This window comes from Dryas octopetala, chromosome 1 (genome assembly GCF_963921425.1).
Source record: "Dryas octopetala chromosome 1, drDryOcto1.1, whole genome shotgun sequence".
Classification (NCBI taxonomy): domain Eukaryota; kingdom Viridiplantae; phylum Streptophyta; class Magnoliopsida; order Rosales; family Rosaceae; genus Dryas; species Dryas octopetala.
The window spans coordinates 30049702-30065783 of NC_141366.1; the positions used below are offsets into that span (position 1 = coordinate 30049702).

At 35.4% G+C, this 16082-nt stretch overlaps 1 protein-coding gene across 1 annotated transcript; it reads left to right on the forward strand.

Moving 5' to 3' along the window:
* The first annotated feature begins 534 nt into the window (after window positions 1-534).
* FLA1 (FASCICLIN-like arabinogalactan 1) lies at window positions 535-1868 on the forward strand. Its single transcript, XM_086248060.1, has one exon. The coding sequence runs from the start codon at window positions 638-640 to the stop codon at window positions 1859-1861; it is 1224 nt and encodes a 407-aa protein (XP_086104186.1). The 5' UTR covers window positions 535-637; the 3' UTR covers window positions 1862-1868.
* The last annotated feature ends 14214 nt before the right edge of the window (window positions 1869-16082 follow it).

Here is a 16082-nt window from a genome sequence, read left to right on the forward strand (position 1 = left end):
AAATTTCAGATTTTCTTAAAAATTTCCTCAAATCAAGTTTTTTTGTTTTTGTTTTTTTTTTGGCCGGGTTCTCAAATCAAGTTGAATATATGAGAATTTCTAACTCTCTCAAATCAAATTGAATGAACAGGAATCCCTAAACTTTTTATGGTCAAATTTTATATGATTTGAAGAAATTTCAATTTTAATACCTTCCCAAATTTAATTTTTTTCTTAAATTTATTCTAATATTTAAAGAAAATATAAAAAAATGACTAGAAATGCTCAAAAATGCCCTAACCTACCAAATCCCCGTTTCTTTTCTCACTGATCGAACTCTTCTAGACATAGGAAAAGAACAACACAAAAACACGAAGGAAGAAAGGAGAACTGGAGAAGGACCCACTTCACCCCCAAGAAGCTTCACTCAAAGTCTGAAACAACAAAAAGACCAAACTCAGTGGCTTCACCCGTAATATATTCCATATCTAAGCCCCTTTCTTATAAACCCCTCCTTCACTTGTATACTTTCCTCCACTCACACTCTGACTCTATCACTTTACACCAAGCAACCCACAGCTTCCACAATCCCCATCTCTCTCTCTAGAACCCTCAGTTTCTCTCTCTAATCCCAAATCCAGATCCAAGCCAGCCCACAATGCAGCTCCACCCGGCCATCACCGCCGGCACCCTGGTCCTCTCCCTCATCTTCCTCTCCTCCATGGCCCACGCGCACAACATCACGCGCCTGCTGGCCAAGCACCCGGAGTTCTCGACCTTCAACCACTACCTGACCCTGACCCACCTGGCCTCCGAGGTGAACCAACGCACCACCATCACTGTCTGCGCCGTCGACAACGCCGCCATGTCGGAGCTCCTCTCCAAGCACCTCTCCATCTACTCCATCAAGAACATTCTGTCCCTCCACGTGTTGCTCGACTACTTCGGCGCCAAGAAGCTTCACCAGATCACCAACGGCACCGCCCTCGCCGCCACCATGTTCCAGGCCACCGGCTCCGCCCCTGGCTCCTCCGGCTTCGTCAACATCACCGACCTCAAAGGCGGAAAAGTCGCTTTTGCCCCTAAAGACAACGACGGCACCTTCGCCGCCCATTTCGTCAAATCCGTCGAGGAAGTCCCCTACAACATCTCCGTCATCCAGATCAGCTCCGTCCTCCCTTCCCAAGTAGCCGAAGCCCCGACTCCCGGCCCGGCCCAGCAGAACATCACTGGGCTCATGTCGGCCCACGGCTGCAAAGTCTTCGCCGACACATTGTTGGCTTCCGAGGCCCAAAAGACCTACGACGACAGCCTCGGCGGCGGACTCACAGTGTTCTGCCCGATGGACGATGCTTTCAAGGCCTTCCTGCCCAAATTCAAGAACCTGACCACCGCCGGCAAAGTGGCGTTGCTCGAGTACCATGCCGTGCCGGTGTACCAGTCCATGTCCATGTTGAAGTCCAACAATGGACCCGTGAACACTTTAGCTACAGATGGCGCGAGCAAGTACGACTTCACGGTCCAAAACGACGGCCAGGATGTCACTCTCAAAACCAAGCTCGTCACCGCCAAGATCATCGGCACGCTCGTCGATGAGGATCCAGTGGCTATCTACACCATCAACAAGGTTTTGTTGCCCAAGGAGCTATTCAAGGGTGCTCTCGCTCCGGCGCCGGCGCCTGCACCGAAGAAAGCGGCTCACACGCCCAAGAGTTCCAAGGACGACGCGCCCACTCCCGCCTCCGACGCGCCTGCGGACTCGCCGGACGATGAGGACCCGGCTGATCAGACCGCCGATGATAATGGAGCCGTTAGATTTGGAGGAGTGACTGGGTTTGGGGGTTTGGTTCTCAGTGTGTGGTTAGGGTTTTCACTGCTGTAAGTTTTTATTTTTTTAACCACTGGTTAATTTTACTGGGGAATAAGTCAGGCCAAATTTGAGGTAATTTTGTTTCTTTTTTGTTTTCCTAATTGTTTTGTGTGTGTGGGTGTGTTTTTTATTTTTCTTTTAATTAATGGGGGGGAATTTGTAAGGTTGTGATTTGTTTTTTGTTGGTGTAAGTTTGGTTAGTGATTGATATAGATTTATCTATATATACACTTGGGATGTTTCATTCCATTATCATACAATTCTTGCATGTACTTTGTTTCTATTGGGATGTTTTGTTTTGTTTTTTCTATTTTTGCATAATTTCTTTACCATTTTTAAGCTAGCTTAGTATATTTTGGAGCAAGAATAGTACTTGATGCACTAAATTTTAACCCAGCTTTTAGATCTCAGCTGATGTGCTAGAGGTGTCACCGTGTCAATAGAGTCAACATATTATTTGTTTACACCTGGTTCATTTTGGACCTTATTATTTGGTAATTTAGTTATTTGTGCTTGGAAAAAAAGTGGGTGTGATACTTTATCATATGCTTAAAAGGGTGAAGTAGGTTTGCACTTTTTTTTTTTATAATGATATTATTGAGAAGGCACATGGCCATAACGACCTTATGAGCCTGGAGAGTGAAGCAGGTTTCTAATTTGATTTGAATTGTGGTAAACAAGAATTATATTAATGAAAAGAAACATCAGCTTACAGTAGAGGGAGAAGCCAATCTGGCTCATCCTCTATACAGGAGTACAACTGATCCAATAAAGCAACTTGTGAAATATGAAAGGCTATAAACGTTTGATAGACAGAGTTGAAATAGCTGGAGGTGTGCAAAAGGTAATGAATGATATTGCTTCCTTGAATTATTTTGGTGTAAGTAGTCTATCACATATAGATGTCGCATGGTGTTGATTTGAAGTGGTTATGTTGGATTATATATGTCGTGTCCTTTGGGTTGGGGAGGGGTTTTAAAACCCAATATCGTAACTATTATAATATTTTTTCAAGGATCAGAGAATTTAATTAACTAAACATTCAAATAGGTTACTGGTAGATCTTTAACAATAGGGAAAATTTTTTATTTTTTATTTTTATCACAAGTAGTCCTTCAATTTTGACAAAAATAATTTGGTCCTTAAAGTGTAATTTCACTCGTTGTATTTTTCATATTTACCACCATACATCAATATTTTTTTTTCATTTAATTCTATTTGAATTATCGTAAAAAATGGTCACATGAGCTGCTCAAAACCTCTTTCTAGGGGAAAATTATATCTTAAGACACCCGGATAGGGTCCGTTAAGACTTAGGTTGGGGAAGATTATTTTTTCTTTTGTCTTTTTTAATTATTTTATTTTTTATCTTTTTAGTATTTTTTTTAAGGGTAAACTTGAAATTAAAAAGTGACAAAAAATTTATAGGTTTTTTTTTTTTTGGTGGTTATGGGATGTGTACAGACCATTTTACCCCTGAAAAAATAGCCACGTGCATTGTACATGACAATTTGGACAAAATGACAACATTGATGTGCAGTAGTAAAGATGGAGGACCACATTGAGTGAAAATGCACTTTAAGAACCAAATTGATATTTAGATAAAAGTAGAGAGACCATTTGTGATAAAAAACACCGATGAACAAAATAGGAATTCAGGCCAATATGTTCAAAAGAAAAAGAAAAGCCCATATGAAAATTCAACCCTACAACTTGGGTAAAAGAGTTTGTGCTTATGTGCACTCAAAACAACTCATTTGTTTGAAAACTCAAAAATCATTGGCAACTTCTATGTCTTCAATTTTCAGTGTATGCTACACAAAATCTCTAACTTCACAGATCCAAGTATTTCCCTTTGATATCTCCAGTTGCATCTATAGACAAAATCCACGAAAGCCATCAAAAATTGATGAAAATTATGTGCTCAATTTTCCAACTCTATCTGCTTCATTCCTTTGTTTTGCGCATCATAGTTTCCTACAAAACATTTAATGAAATATTCAATATGACAAAATTTAGATAAACAATATTATGAAAATATTAAATTCAACCTTCCTTGAATTATACAAGTTACTTGAAGCCGTTGACTGAAAGACAAGTTATTTTGAAAATTTGTAGTTGCCCCAAAGTGTTTACTTGAAAATGATACATGGCTTCCACTATTAATATATGATCCCTATTAAGAGCACATGATAATTTTATTGAAAATTAGTATTCTTTTTTCACGACAAATGAAGAAATAAAATTGAAAAAATAAGAACAAGTATATCATACTTGAGTTGATACATCGAATATCGAAAATTCATGTCCAATGACCATTTGATCTTCTGAATTGCCACTAATAGGAGTATAATCCTATAATTTAAAACAAGGGAAAAAGACAATTTTGGTCCCTATATTTACCACAAAAACAAATTTGGTCCCTATGGTTTCAAAAGACCACATTGATCCTTGTATTTTATATTGTTTTCAATTTAAGGATATTTTATAACCAAGATGAAATTTTTTTTCAAATTAAAACTAATAAACTCGCGAGTTTTACTAAAAAAAAATCATGTATATAACCTTCAACTTGATTTTTAACAAAAATTGAAATTTTGAGTTTGTTAAAATTGTTCTCATATTGCAAAAATAAAAAATAAAACTCAAGGACCAAATGTAGTGTTTTGAAATCACATGGAGCAAATCTGTTTTCAGTGTAAAACACAAAGACTAAAAATGTTTTTTTCCCTTTAAAAAATAAAACTCATTAGAATTTAAAATATAAAGACTTGCACATAAATTAATAAATTAATAAAGACTTGCTCATAAAAATCATTATAATCTATCCAAATGATCACTCACAAATTTATGAGAGATGTGGAAGATAGATCATTGCAAAGAGAATGACAAAAGCCTAGGCAAGGGTTCATATCATAATTAATTAAAGAAGTGTGAAACAGGACAAATCCTTTTTATCAGTAGAGATTTCATGCCCAACAGAAGAAACTCAATTTTAAGTCTGCCATGCATGGAAGATATATATAATATGATCAAAACCCGTAAAGATTTTATACCTAGCAGCAAAAACCAATAATTATGCTTAGTAAGAGTATCTTACCTTTTTTTTTTGGTAAAAAAAAAAAATTGAGTTAATATATACATCAATCATCGAAAATTCATGTGGCATATGTTGGAAAAAAGGGTCTAATTTGCTATATTTATAGATAAATACATAAACAAATCAATGCTAATTTAATGCATACTCATAACATAATTCAAATGAAAAAACTTTAACATAACTTTAAAATTAGATTGAGGCTAGTATTTGATACTATGTCCTTAAGACGAGATTTCCCCTCACTGGTGCCTCAAGGTTTGAATTGGGAATCGTCTTCCAGGATGCAACGATTTTTCTTCTTCGGAACTCTAATTCACAAGAAACAACGAACACATATTATATTGATTTCTCTTAATAAGTGACTTTGAATAAAACACAAATTGCCTTTTAACTCTTTTGTCTCTATTTTCTCGACTTTGAAATGACAAATGGGTTGAGTATTTATAGAAGATGAAGTGTCTTTTGGAAGAGTTGTGCCTGTTTAAGAAAAGGTAATAGTAGTACCCTCTTGTTTTAAGATATACCCATTCACAATTACTGCAGCTCATAGGTAGCTTTTCCAAGTAGATGTCACTTGTACCTAGGGGTGTGATTTGGATTGGAAAATCCGAATCCGATAGACTCTTATCTGAAAATTTCTAATTTTGGAACGTCCGAATCAAATCCGAAATCCGAAAATACCAAATTTCGAAAATTCCCAAAAAAATTAGATTGGAATTGGAATATATCTGTAAATTTCGATCCGAAATTTTCCAAAGGCATTCCGATTTGATATTTTCGAAATTATGCCAATTTATTCCGTACTTATATAAATATTATATCATTTATTTATTTTTTATTATATGTTTCATTAATTTGTTATTTGTTTCAAACATACACATACATATATATTAAAAAAAATAACTAATACTATTAATATAATTATATGTATATTATAAATATACATGTTTCATAATAACATAAATGTTAACAAAAACACCCACATTTTTTGTACGTGTAATTACTAATTTTTTTTGTTTGTTTTTACTAATAACAAAAAGTAACGTGAAGATTCCAATTTTTTATCTGAAAATTTCAAATTTTTATCTGAAAGTTTCGAAAATGTGATATTCCGAAAAAATCCGAAAATTCCGAGAAATCCGAAAATTCCGAATTGGAATAAGATGTTGAAATTCCGATTTTTTGGAATAGAAATTTCATTCCGAAATTTTTTGGATTGGAATTGGTTAACACCTTATTTCCGATCCGATCCGTCTGAAACACACCCCTACTTGTACCTATTCAAAGATATAATTGGCAAATGGCAAACACCTCCCAAATTTTCTTTGTTTTTTTTTTTTATTTATCCAAATATGAAAATTGATAATTTAAATATTAAATTTTCCAACAATCCTCCACATGATAATATAAAAATTCATTGGAACTAGAATGACAATATAGATTACTTGAAAGAGTTCAGTTGGAAAAATACTGCATGGATCCAGGTAGCTTTTGGCCTTGAACCTTCCTTAGTGAAATACTATCGGATTTACTAACTAATCAGTGAACGCAATGTCTTGAACTGTTCAGCCGTTTGTGTAAACCAAGACAATAATATTCACACAGTACCTCTCCGGACAAATATGGTTCTACGGTTGTGTTCATTTCGGCCTTGAACAATCCCGAATTCATAAGTGCTTTTAGAGAATTCAGCCTGTGAAATTCTCATAGAAATGAACACATTTCACACTTATATAGGTGATTTCCTATTAAAAATGTTCTATCATATTCCACTTGAATTTTCAAGTAATAGGAATCATTAAAAGCAAAAACTTATCCTAAACCACGTGCTACATGCAACACTGTTTCACCATAGGAATGGGCAAGAAAGTATCTCCTCAGTGCTCCAACTAAGTCACATACAATTCGGTTGTCCCTTGGAACCTTGATCTTGGGATCTCCAGTCAGCTAGGTTAGGTTGCCATTATGGCGACTTTTAGATATAGGCTTTAACCTCATTCCCCTTGATGATGATCAACTATCTCTCTAGTCAAATCTTTAATAACTTGGATCCACTCTAGGTTGACTATTAGCTAACTTATGGGAATTAACAGATTCCATCTGCGAGTAGCTGCTTTCACATAAGTCCTTGACGTCATACCTGTGTAGACTTGTTAGTTGTGTATACTAATATCCATTTAGTTAGACACCTCCACATTTTGAGAAATTTATAGGAAGGTCATCACTTTTCATATCTCATATTGTATATTTTGAACTTCTTTTTGGAGATGATTTAAAATGTGAAAAGCAAAGCCTCCTCCACAAATTGTGGTACTTATGAACTTCTTAGGAAAACATCCCTCCACATTTGTGGTGCTTACGAACTAATTAGTAAAGTGACCCTCCACAATTTTGTGGTGCTTATGAACTTTCCAGCAAAATTTTCAATATTTCTTTTCAAGAATCAAAATTCTTTCGGTCTTCTTAAATAAATGTGTAAAACTTTAGCCTCACTCCACAATTCTCTCACATTGTGCGTGTTATTAATGTATTAATCCTATTACCAAGAAGTAGGGAATTTTATTTTCTCTTCTTTTATAGAATAAAATCTAATAAAATAATTATAATAATTACAATAATTATTTGATTCTCAATGAATTGTAACTTAAATACTCTGAGATATATCATTCTTAGAAAAAACAATTACATATGAAGATATTCTCTATCTTCCTTAAACCTTAGAATTAATTCTCATGGCCAATTAAAACACTCCTTGACACCTCGTCTTTTTTCTTTGAACTTTTGGAGTTCCCAAGACCTTTCTTGAAGTGTTTTCTCTTCTTCTTGTCTTTCTTAGCCTGTCGAATCAAATTCTCAATCCTCAACCCCGTGGGCCTATGATTGATAAAGTCCTTAAACTCTTTCCAAGATGAGTGTACTTCATCTATTACAAGAGTCTTTCTCAAAGCTTTAGCAACTTCTACATCATTGACAGACAATTTATCCAAAATAAGTTGAAACTTTATAATTTTATCGAGGACTAGAAGTACTTTTCGTTGCCATAACTCGAAGTCAAGTTCATTGAACTTATTAAACTTCACACCATGGTTAGCATGAACCCCTTTGATGGCTGCTATTACCTTCCTTCCCTTCGTGGAAGTATTCGTCATTTTCCTTCACAACAAAATTTGCAAACTATTTTTGGACACTAAATAATTTGACAAATAGAAAATGACCATGCGTAATTTAAACATTTTACCCAATTTGCAAAACCAATTCTACAAATTTCAATCTAATGCCACGTGTATAAATGGGTAACAACTATCATAATGCATATGTGCACCTCTAAGTGCATGCATCATTAGCAATTTTCAATTCTAAAAAATATAAACCCAAAATTTATATCATATAGTATAAATATTACCACGTTCCTATGCTGGTAAAACCAACATTATCTGTATGGTAGTACATTTAATGTTTAAATGCTATCATGTATTGGACAAGAAACAAAATTGAACCATATATACAATGTTTCTAACTAATACACACTACTGCTCCACATGATTATCAATTTATACATGCATACTTTAAAACCTTTAGAGAAGTCCGTACATTTCTTATTCTTAAAAAATTCATAGTTTGAATAGTTATACTTGATCAAACCTTCAAACATGCATGTGTCTGCATGGTTTTTTTAACCAAGATTAAATCATGTAACGATGAGATAAGAGAGAATATATAAAATATTACAACCATTTCTTATTACTAATATCATGCATGTATAATTAAGTATCTTCTTTCAAAAAGAGAAGAGATTCAAAGCACAGTAAAAATTCAAATTCAATAGTCACGGCAATGCATGTATAGATTGAAAATAACCAACATCAATTCAATAAATGAAGAGACACACTACTTCATAGGTTGTCAAGATTAATCTAAATAAACCCTTGAAACATAAACGCATGCCATTTAGGAATCAACAGACATGACTATCCAAATGCATGCCTTCTTCGATGCCATTTTGGCATCTGTGATTTTACCTTGTTTATATATCTTCACATGCTTTCATCCATAGAGTAGCACGATCAACATCTTATTGGTCAGAATCCATCTCATTCAACTACAAAAAGCCACATGCTTAGAGAACGTATAGCCAAGTATTACATACCTAAATAACATGCTGCGAAAATCACAAGGTTGAAAACCTAGCACTTACCAATTCTTCCTCCAAGCCAACGTACCCCTTTTGTACATTTGATGCTGGTACTCAGACTTTGCACGTCTCGCTTTCTGAAGGTCATGAAGTTCCTACAATCCAAACAAGTAGTAAATAACTAGTATTGCATAAAATAGGATGTTGTGACAGTAATTGAAGGGGATAAAATAGTAATAGTGTTGATTGTTTTCTTAGAACAAAATAAAAATGTATTATATTCTAAGTATACTCGCAAGTGCACGAGTTGCATCAGTAGCAAAGCGTACAGGCACGAGGTTGATTCCACATGGAATGGTTAATAAACAACAAATCAATTTAATTAATCAATTAGAATAACTAAACGGGGGGTTTTGGGAGTTGGAAACACACGCACACATCACCACACGCACACACACTTACAGTATGTTAAGCAGTCAGCCATCAATTCAAATAAGCATACTCTAACCATCCAAGGCTAATGATAAATCAATTTAAACAATATCAAAGTTTGACTGCTAAAAAGGTTTGGCTTGTTACTTTCTCGCAATTGTTCCCCTAAGACATAATTAAGAGCTTCTTAGGCTTCCCATAATCAGTTAACTTACATGTTCCCTAGTTCTAAGTTAAGGCAGCTGTTACCCATGCAAGAGTCATTAAGATCTATGAGAACGTCAAACATGCATAACATATAAGTTTTGGCTATTTCCTTGTAAAGGTCTTACAAAACCATTATCAAGAACAATCTCTTATTCTTTTGTTACTTATGATTTAGTGTCTTTGACTATTTTACAATTAAACCTAATAAATAAATTAGATGCAATTATCCTAAGGTGGCCAATCAAAGGATGCAAACAACTAGCAAACAGATTGAAATAGATAATAGGAATTTGATACGTGCAAACATTAAATCAATTCATCAAGAGACGGATAAACGATTTGTTAGAGCATGACATATCTGAAAATCAACCTTTATCATGCAAAATAGAATAATCTACTACATAATTAAAATAGAGAAACAAAACTGAATTATATAAATAAATTCACAATCCATAATGAAAAACAAATTAATTAAACAAAACTAAAAGCAAACAAGAATTCCACAAGAAAAATTAAAGAACATCACAAAAGGGGGCTGCGGCAAGAAGAGGAGAAGAAGGAGACCTAGCAAGCAGGTGGAACTCACGGCTAGGGTGAACTAGGGCTTGCGGCACAAGGGTCCCTCTTTCTCTCACTTGTCACTTCACCCTCTCTCTCTCTCTCTCTTTCTCTGAAATTGTGAATTTTCTGAATGAATGAATGAATTGTGAGAGAATATGATGTATTTATAGAGGTATGGGATAAATCCTTGTGAGGCAAGGTAAAGGGGTGTGCGGCATAGGCTTAGGGTTTCTAACACATGGGTTGCACGACATAGCTTCGCTCATTGGGCTTAAGTGACATGCGCATAGGCCCTTAGGGTTTCACTTACAGATGCGCATGGGCTTGGCGTGATGGGCTTGTGCATGGACTGCTAGAGTTTTGGCGCATGGGCTGCATGGCTTGCATGGCATACGCATGCATGCATGGGCTGCCACCCTTGATTTCGGCTTCATAGACCCATGACCCATTTGACTTCATGAAGTGTCATAACTGACCCTTGACCATTGACTTTGACTTCCAATTTCGCCCCTATCTCCCTCTTGGATTCGAATTCATTTCTCTGTCCCATTTGATTCCATGGATGTCCAATACCTTCTAGAAGCTTCTGAAACCTTGATTTGATTGAGTTGACTTTGAGCAACCTTTCCTAGTCCCACTAGGATTCTTTGTCCATTTCAACTTCTCATAATGACCATATTGCCCCTAGTGATTCCTAGTCTCATTAGGACTCATTTCCTTAGTAGGGTTAGGTTTCCTAGTTCAACTAGGAATTCCTGCTTCAAATATGATTTCTCTTTTCTGGCTTGACAATGATGGTTCTAGGCTTGATGTTCTCTCTTGTGTCTAGGAATCCTCATTTGACTAGGATTTTGCTCTTTTCCTAGTTTGACCAGGAAATGTCCCAAAACGGCTTCATTTGCTCATTTTTCCTATTTATGCTTCATTTGACCTGAAAACACAAAAACAAGACAAAAAACACAAAAGTATCGAGTTCTAACACTCTAGGTTAGGGAATTAGTATCATAAAATGATGCAAAATGCACACTCATCAAACAATCATTCAATTACCAAGAATCTAGGTGCTAGTCTTGACTTTACAAACTGGTTCCAATTCAGATTGCTCAATGAAGTTATATTCTGCAGGGGGTTTCAAAAGCTTCTCAGGGCATCTTTAAATGGTAGTACCAAACCAATCGTGAGACGGGACTTGAATTCCCTCCATTTAGCACCTGCTGATTTCAGCACCATCTTTTTGCTTTCAAGCGCTACATCAAATGCCAACTACACAAATCAAGTCCAACATGTTAGTTGCTACATTACCCCTTATGGAGAATTAATTAAGGTCAACTAATGATTTTGGATTTTATTAATCATATATATGTTAATATGACTTTACAATGTGTAGCATGTTTATTCTTTAATTAATCACATATATGTTAAAAAATTTAACCAAAAACAAAAACAGAGAGCAAATATAAATGTATACTTACCTCTATTTCTTCCTAAATCTTATTTTTATATTCGTCGTCCACCTCCTTCCATTTAGGGATGGTAATTGGGACCTTCGAACGTGCTAACACCCCAATGTAAGATTGCATTTATGTTGCCAACTTCCCACAAGGCTGACCCCTCTTATTATACTCAACCACCTTCTTAATCTTCATGATTTTTCGCTTCACAATGCGAGGCATTGTCACCATTCCTCGTTTGTTCTTCACGCTGCCTTTTGAAGTAAGTGTCTCCTTAGAATGAGAACTTGAAGCCTCAACAACATTGGATTGTGGTTGCTTGGCCTTTTCTTTTCTAGGTGTCACCTTAGATTTGCCTTTTCTATGTGGAGCCATGGTCTGCAAACACAAATAACATATCAATTTATAAACACTTGGAATAAAGCCTTTATTATTAGAACACACAAGTATACAAACAGGGCAGAGGCACTATCACTATTATTAGACACAGGTATACACATAGGTATAAACACTTTATTACACATAAACAATTGGAATAAGTATTAATTTATAAACTCAACTAAGTTACACATAAAATTGTCATGTAAAAGGAGTATACAAAGTCTAAGTGCATAAGACTTCGTATGCCTAATCAATTCATATGCCCTCGCCTCCGAGTCGCACATATCCGTTTCCACTTTCACTAGATATATCATCAAACGTCTCTACGGGAGGCAGACTTATGGTAAATGGTTGAAGGTCAATTGCAGTGTCACCCAACTCATTTTCCCAAGCACTATCATCTCTATCTGGGGTTGATAATACAACAGACCACCTCACATCGGAAGGGTCTTCCACATAAAACACTTGTTTTACTTGTCTTCCCAAAATGAACTTGTCTGGCTTATGACTCAACCTACTCAAATCGACCAATGTAAATCCAAGTTCATCTATCTTAATTCCATTCCGATTCTCAACCCAATCGCACTTGAAAATGGGTAGCCTAAACTTGTAATAGTCTAGTTCCCATATCTCTTGAATCACTCTATAGAAGACCATATCTGTGATTACGGGGTTTTTTTCTTTCGAACTGGCAACCTGCATGGCATCTACCAGTAGGTAAACACCACTGTTTTGAACCGTTTTTACTTCATCACGTTTCTTGGTGCTGAAATGAACCCCATTAATCTTGTAAGCATTAAATTTCGGTACGTCCAAACAAGGTCCATTAGCTATCCACCTCAAAGTGTCAGGTATGTGATTAGGTGTAATAGAGAGTGCATGCTTCACCTACAAAGATAAACATCCATATCAAATATGCTTCCTGAAATTTAGTCCATGAACTAGTGAAAAAAGTTGAATGTATCACCCTTTTTTTAATCCAAGAGATGAAGGTTCGGTTATGCTTCTCTTGCAACCACCTCTTTTTCACATTGTTGCACTTAGCGCAAGGACAATGAATGAGATTTCCATTTCTCATATTATCTAAAGCAAACTTGAAGAATGCTTCCATCCCTAATAAAAATGCCCTTGATCTTCTATCAGCAAACATCCATGACTTATCCATCTTACAATTACAGTCACAAAAAATTAAAGCAAACTTGTCAATAACTGTAAGTAGAATTCAATATATTCAACTAGCCTAATATTATCCCAAAAATTTCAGTTACAACAAGCTCACGAGATCACACAAGGACAAGTGAGAATGTAGGGATGCAAGGGAATGTTGCTATCAAATTTTAAAATTTCAAGGCAGACTTTGGAATTTCACAAAAAAGCAAATCATGACTCCTTACCACATGATATAGTTTTCTAAAAGTATACAGTAAGGTCAGACACTACTAAACCTTGGGGGTTCGGGTTTGTGTACCAAATGTTTAACTTAAAGGTGAAAAGACTGTAATACCAAAGAGAATTGCTGAGTTTAGTATAAATTAGTAATTATATTCAACCAAGGAAGATGATGCAACTGTCACATTGATTTAAAAAATCTTACACATAATGCAGCTGTCACATTAAATGAACGCAATTCATTTATATCACAGATACAATGCTACTATATATATATTGTATAAAAACAAACAAAGCAAACTACAAAAAGCCACACTAACAAAGAGCACCTGCAGGGTTATTAATTATTCTCCTAAGGTAGCACCAACACTTATTCTATAGGTTCCATTTGATATCATATTAGAACTAATTTCGCACACACACAACTAGTTCACAACTCCAAACAAGCTCTTCAAACAATGCAAAGGTCTCAATTTCAATCACACACAATATATATATATATATACACACACACATATATAACAAAGCTTAGAAGTTGTGTGGGCTGGCTCCCCCTTATCTCAAGCAATTAATCACTATTCCAAGTCCAAGAAAAAGAAACAAATAAGTCACAATTACTAGCAGCTAGGAAAGGTTTTGTTTGAATACAAAGTATTAGTAATCCACTCCATACTTTCTAATTTCTCTTTGTTTCAAAAGTGTTTTATGATTCACAATAATAGGCCCAACGAAATGGAAAAGTATAGAAAACCGAAATTAAATAAATGCTAATTAAATAACCCAATGAAACATGGAAATTTCTTTCTAAAACCCAAATTGATTTCAATGTCATGCAAAGAAACCAAAGATAGATCATTGTTGAAACCTTAAAAACCCAGAAACCATTTTAAGGAAAACCCCCAAATAACCCAAATCGATTTCAATGTTTGGCAAAGACACCCAAGATCGATCATTCATGAAACCTTAAAAACCCATAAATGATTTTAAGGAAAACCCCTTAATGAAAACCCATAAATGAGATTGATTATATGGTCCCATTCCGAAACTGAATAAAGCCAAACATTTAAAATCCTAGATGGTATTTACCTGAGTCAGACAACAAGAGAGAGTCTGGGTGATAGCTCGGGCTCCGTTTGTGAAGGAGAAACGATCGAAGACGGAGTCTCTAATCGAAAGAGAAAGTCTGGTAGAAGACAACCTCTCTGAGAGACAGATATGAACCTTGAGGGAGTCTCTAAGCGATGGAGCTGAACGTTGAGGGAGTCCCTAAGCGATAGACTCGATCAGACAAAGGGTTGATCGTGAATTGATAGAGCGAAATTGAACGTTGAGCGCGAAACTGATAGAGGGAAATCGAAAGTGAAGGTTGAGTGAAAGGTGTGAAGTGAGAGTGAATTCTGGGAAGGAAAGTGACAGAGGGAATGTGAAAATATCAGGAAAGGGACATTACACAACGGGCTTAAGGTACAGTGAATTTTTTCATGAAATCATTGTACACCGATTTTTTATATATCTCTCGATTACACAACGCTTAAAAGTTCTATTGTGTAGGCAAAAATAAATAATCAACAGCCCAAAAACCATGGGATTTCATGCATTAGTACAACAATTTTTTAAAAAACCATTATGCTTTAAAACTACACAACAGTTTTAACAAAACCGTTATCTATTAAATGTTGTCTGTTTACATTATTGTAGTAGTGGTCTGAACATGAGTTGATTTTATAAAAAGGTTCTTGTGTCTGTTGAAGGGAAAATTGAAGAGGCACTTTCTTTCTTGTGTGGGAAAGGTTTCTAACAAGACTTTGGGCTATTTGTCAGGGCTTTTGGTTTCCTAAAAAGCTTCTAATAGGCTGGCCAATCCCTTAGAGCCTTTTTAATTGAGTGTTTAGCCTAAGGCTCTAGGCCAAATCCATAAACTTGTCTATGTGGAATAAAACCACATTTGTGTTCAAAAGGAGTAACAATTAGTTCTAACTAATTTTAATTAGCCTAGTAACACCCTCAACCCAAAATCAATAAAATTTGGAGTGTTACAGTGGGCTTATCCTGTGTTGTGATGTTGTGCTTTCTTTGGCTACAAATTTTGAAAATGTGATTCGTTAGTGCAAATATATGCTTAAACTTTTGACTATGTAAATGAAAAGCATGGATTAAGTGGTAAAAGAATAGTTAATTGTTCTGTTGAATAATTAGCGATACAGAAACATGGCTACTATATAGCAAGTAGCACATAAGTTTTCTTCAGTATATCATTTTTGTAGCAACCATTAAAAAAAGTTCAAGAAAGAAAAAAAAAAAAAGAGTACTCACTACTCTAGGCTTTTTCACCATTTCAAAAAATTGGAAAGCCTCTTACCTAGAAATGGGAGGGGCTTTCTCTGTGCTCATTGAATCAGTGTGTTTGTCCTTGCTTTCCTTGGTTTCTACTAGGGGGCTGTGTTGTCCTTGGCTGCAAAGTTGGATAACAGTATTTCTTAATATAAGTAAATAGTGGAATTTAAGATTATGTAAATTAAATGCATGATTTTTGGAGATTGATAAGATACTTGAATAAAATTGTAAAGTAACTAAATGAAT

Excerpts from the sequence above, each read along its gene's own strand:
- FLA1 (XM_086248060.1), top strand. The coding sequence starts at position 638 with ATGCAGCTCCACCCGGCCATCACCGCCGGCACCCTGGTCCTCTCCCTC.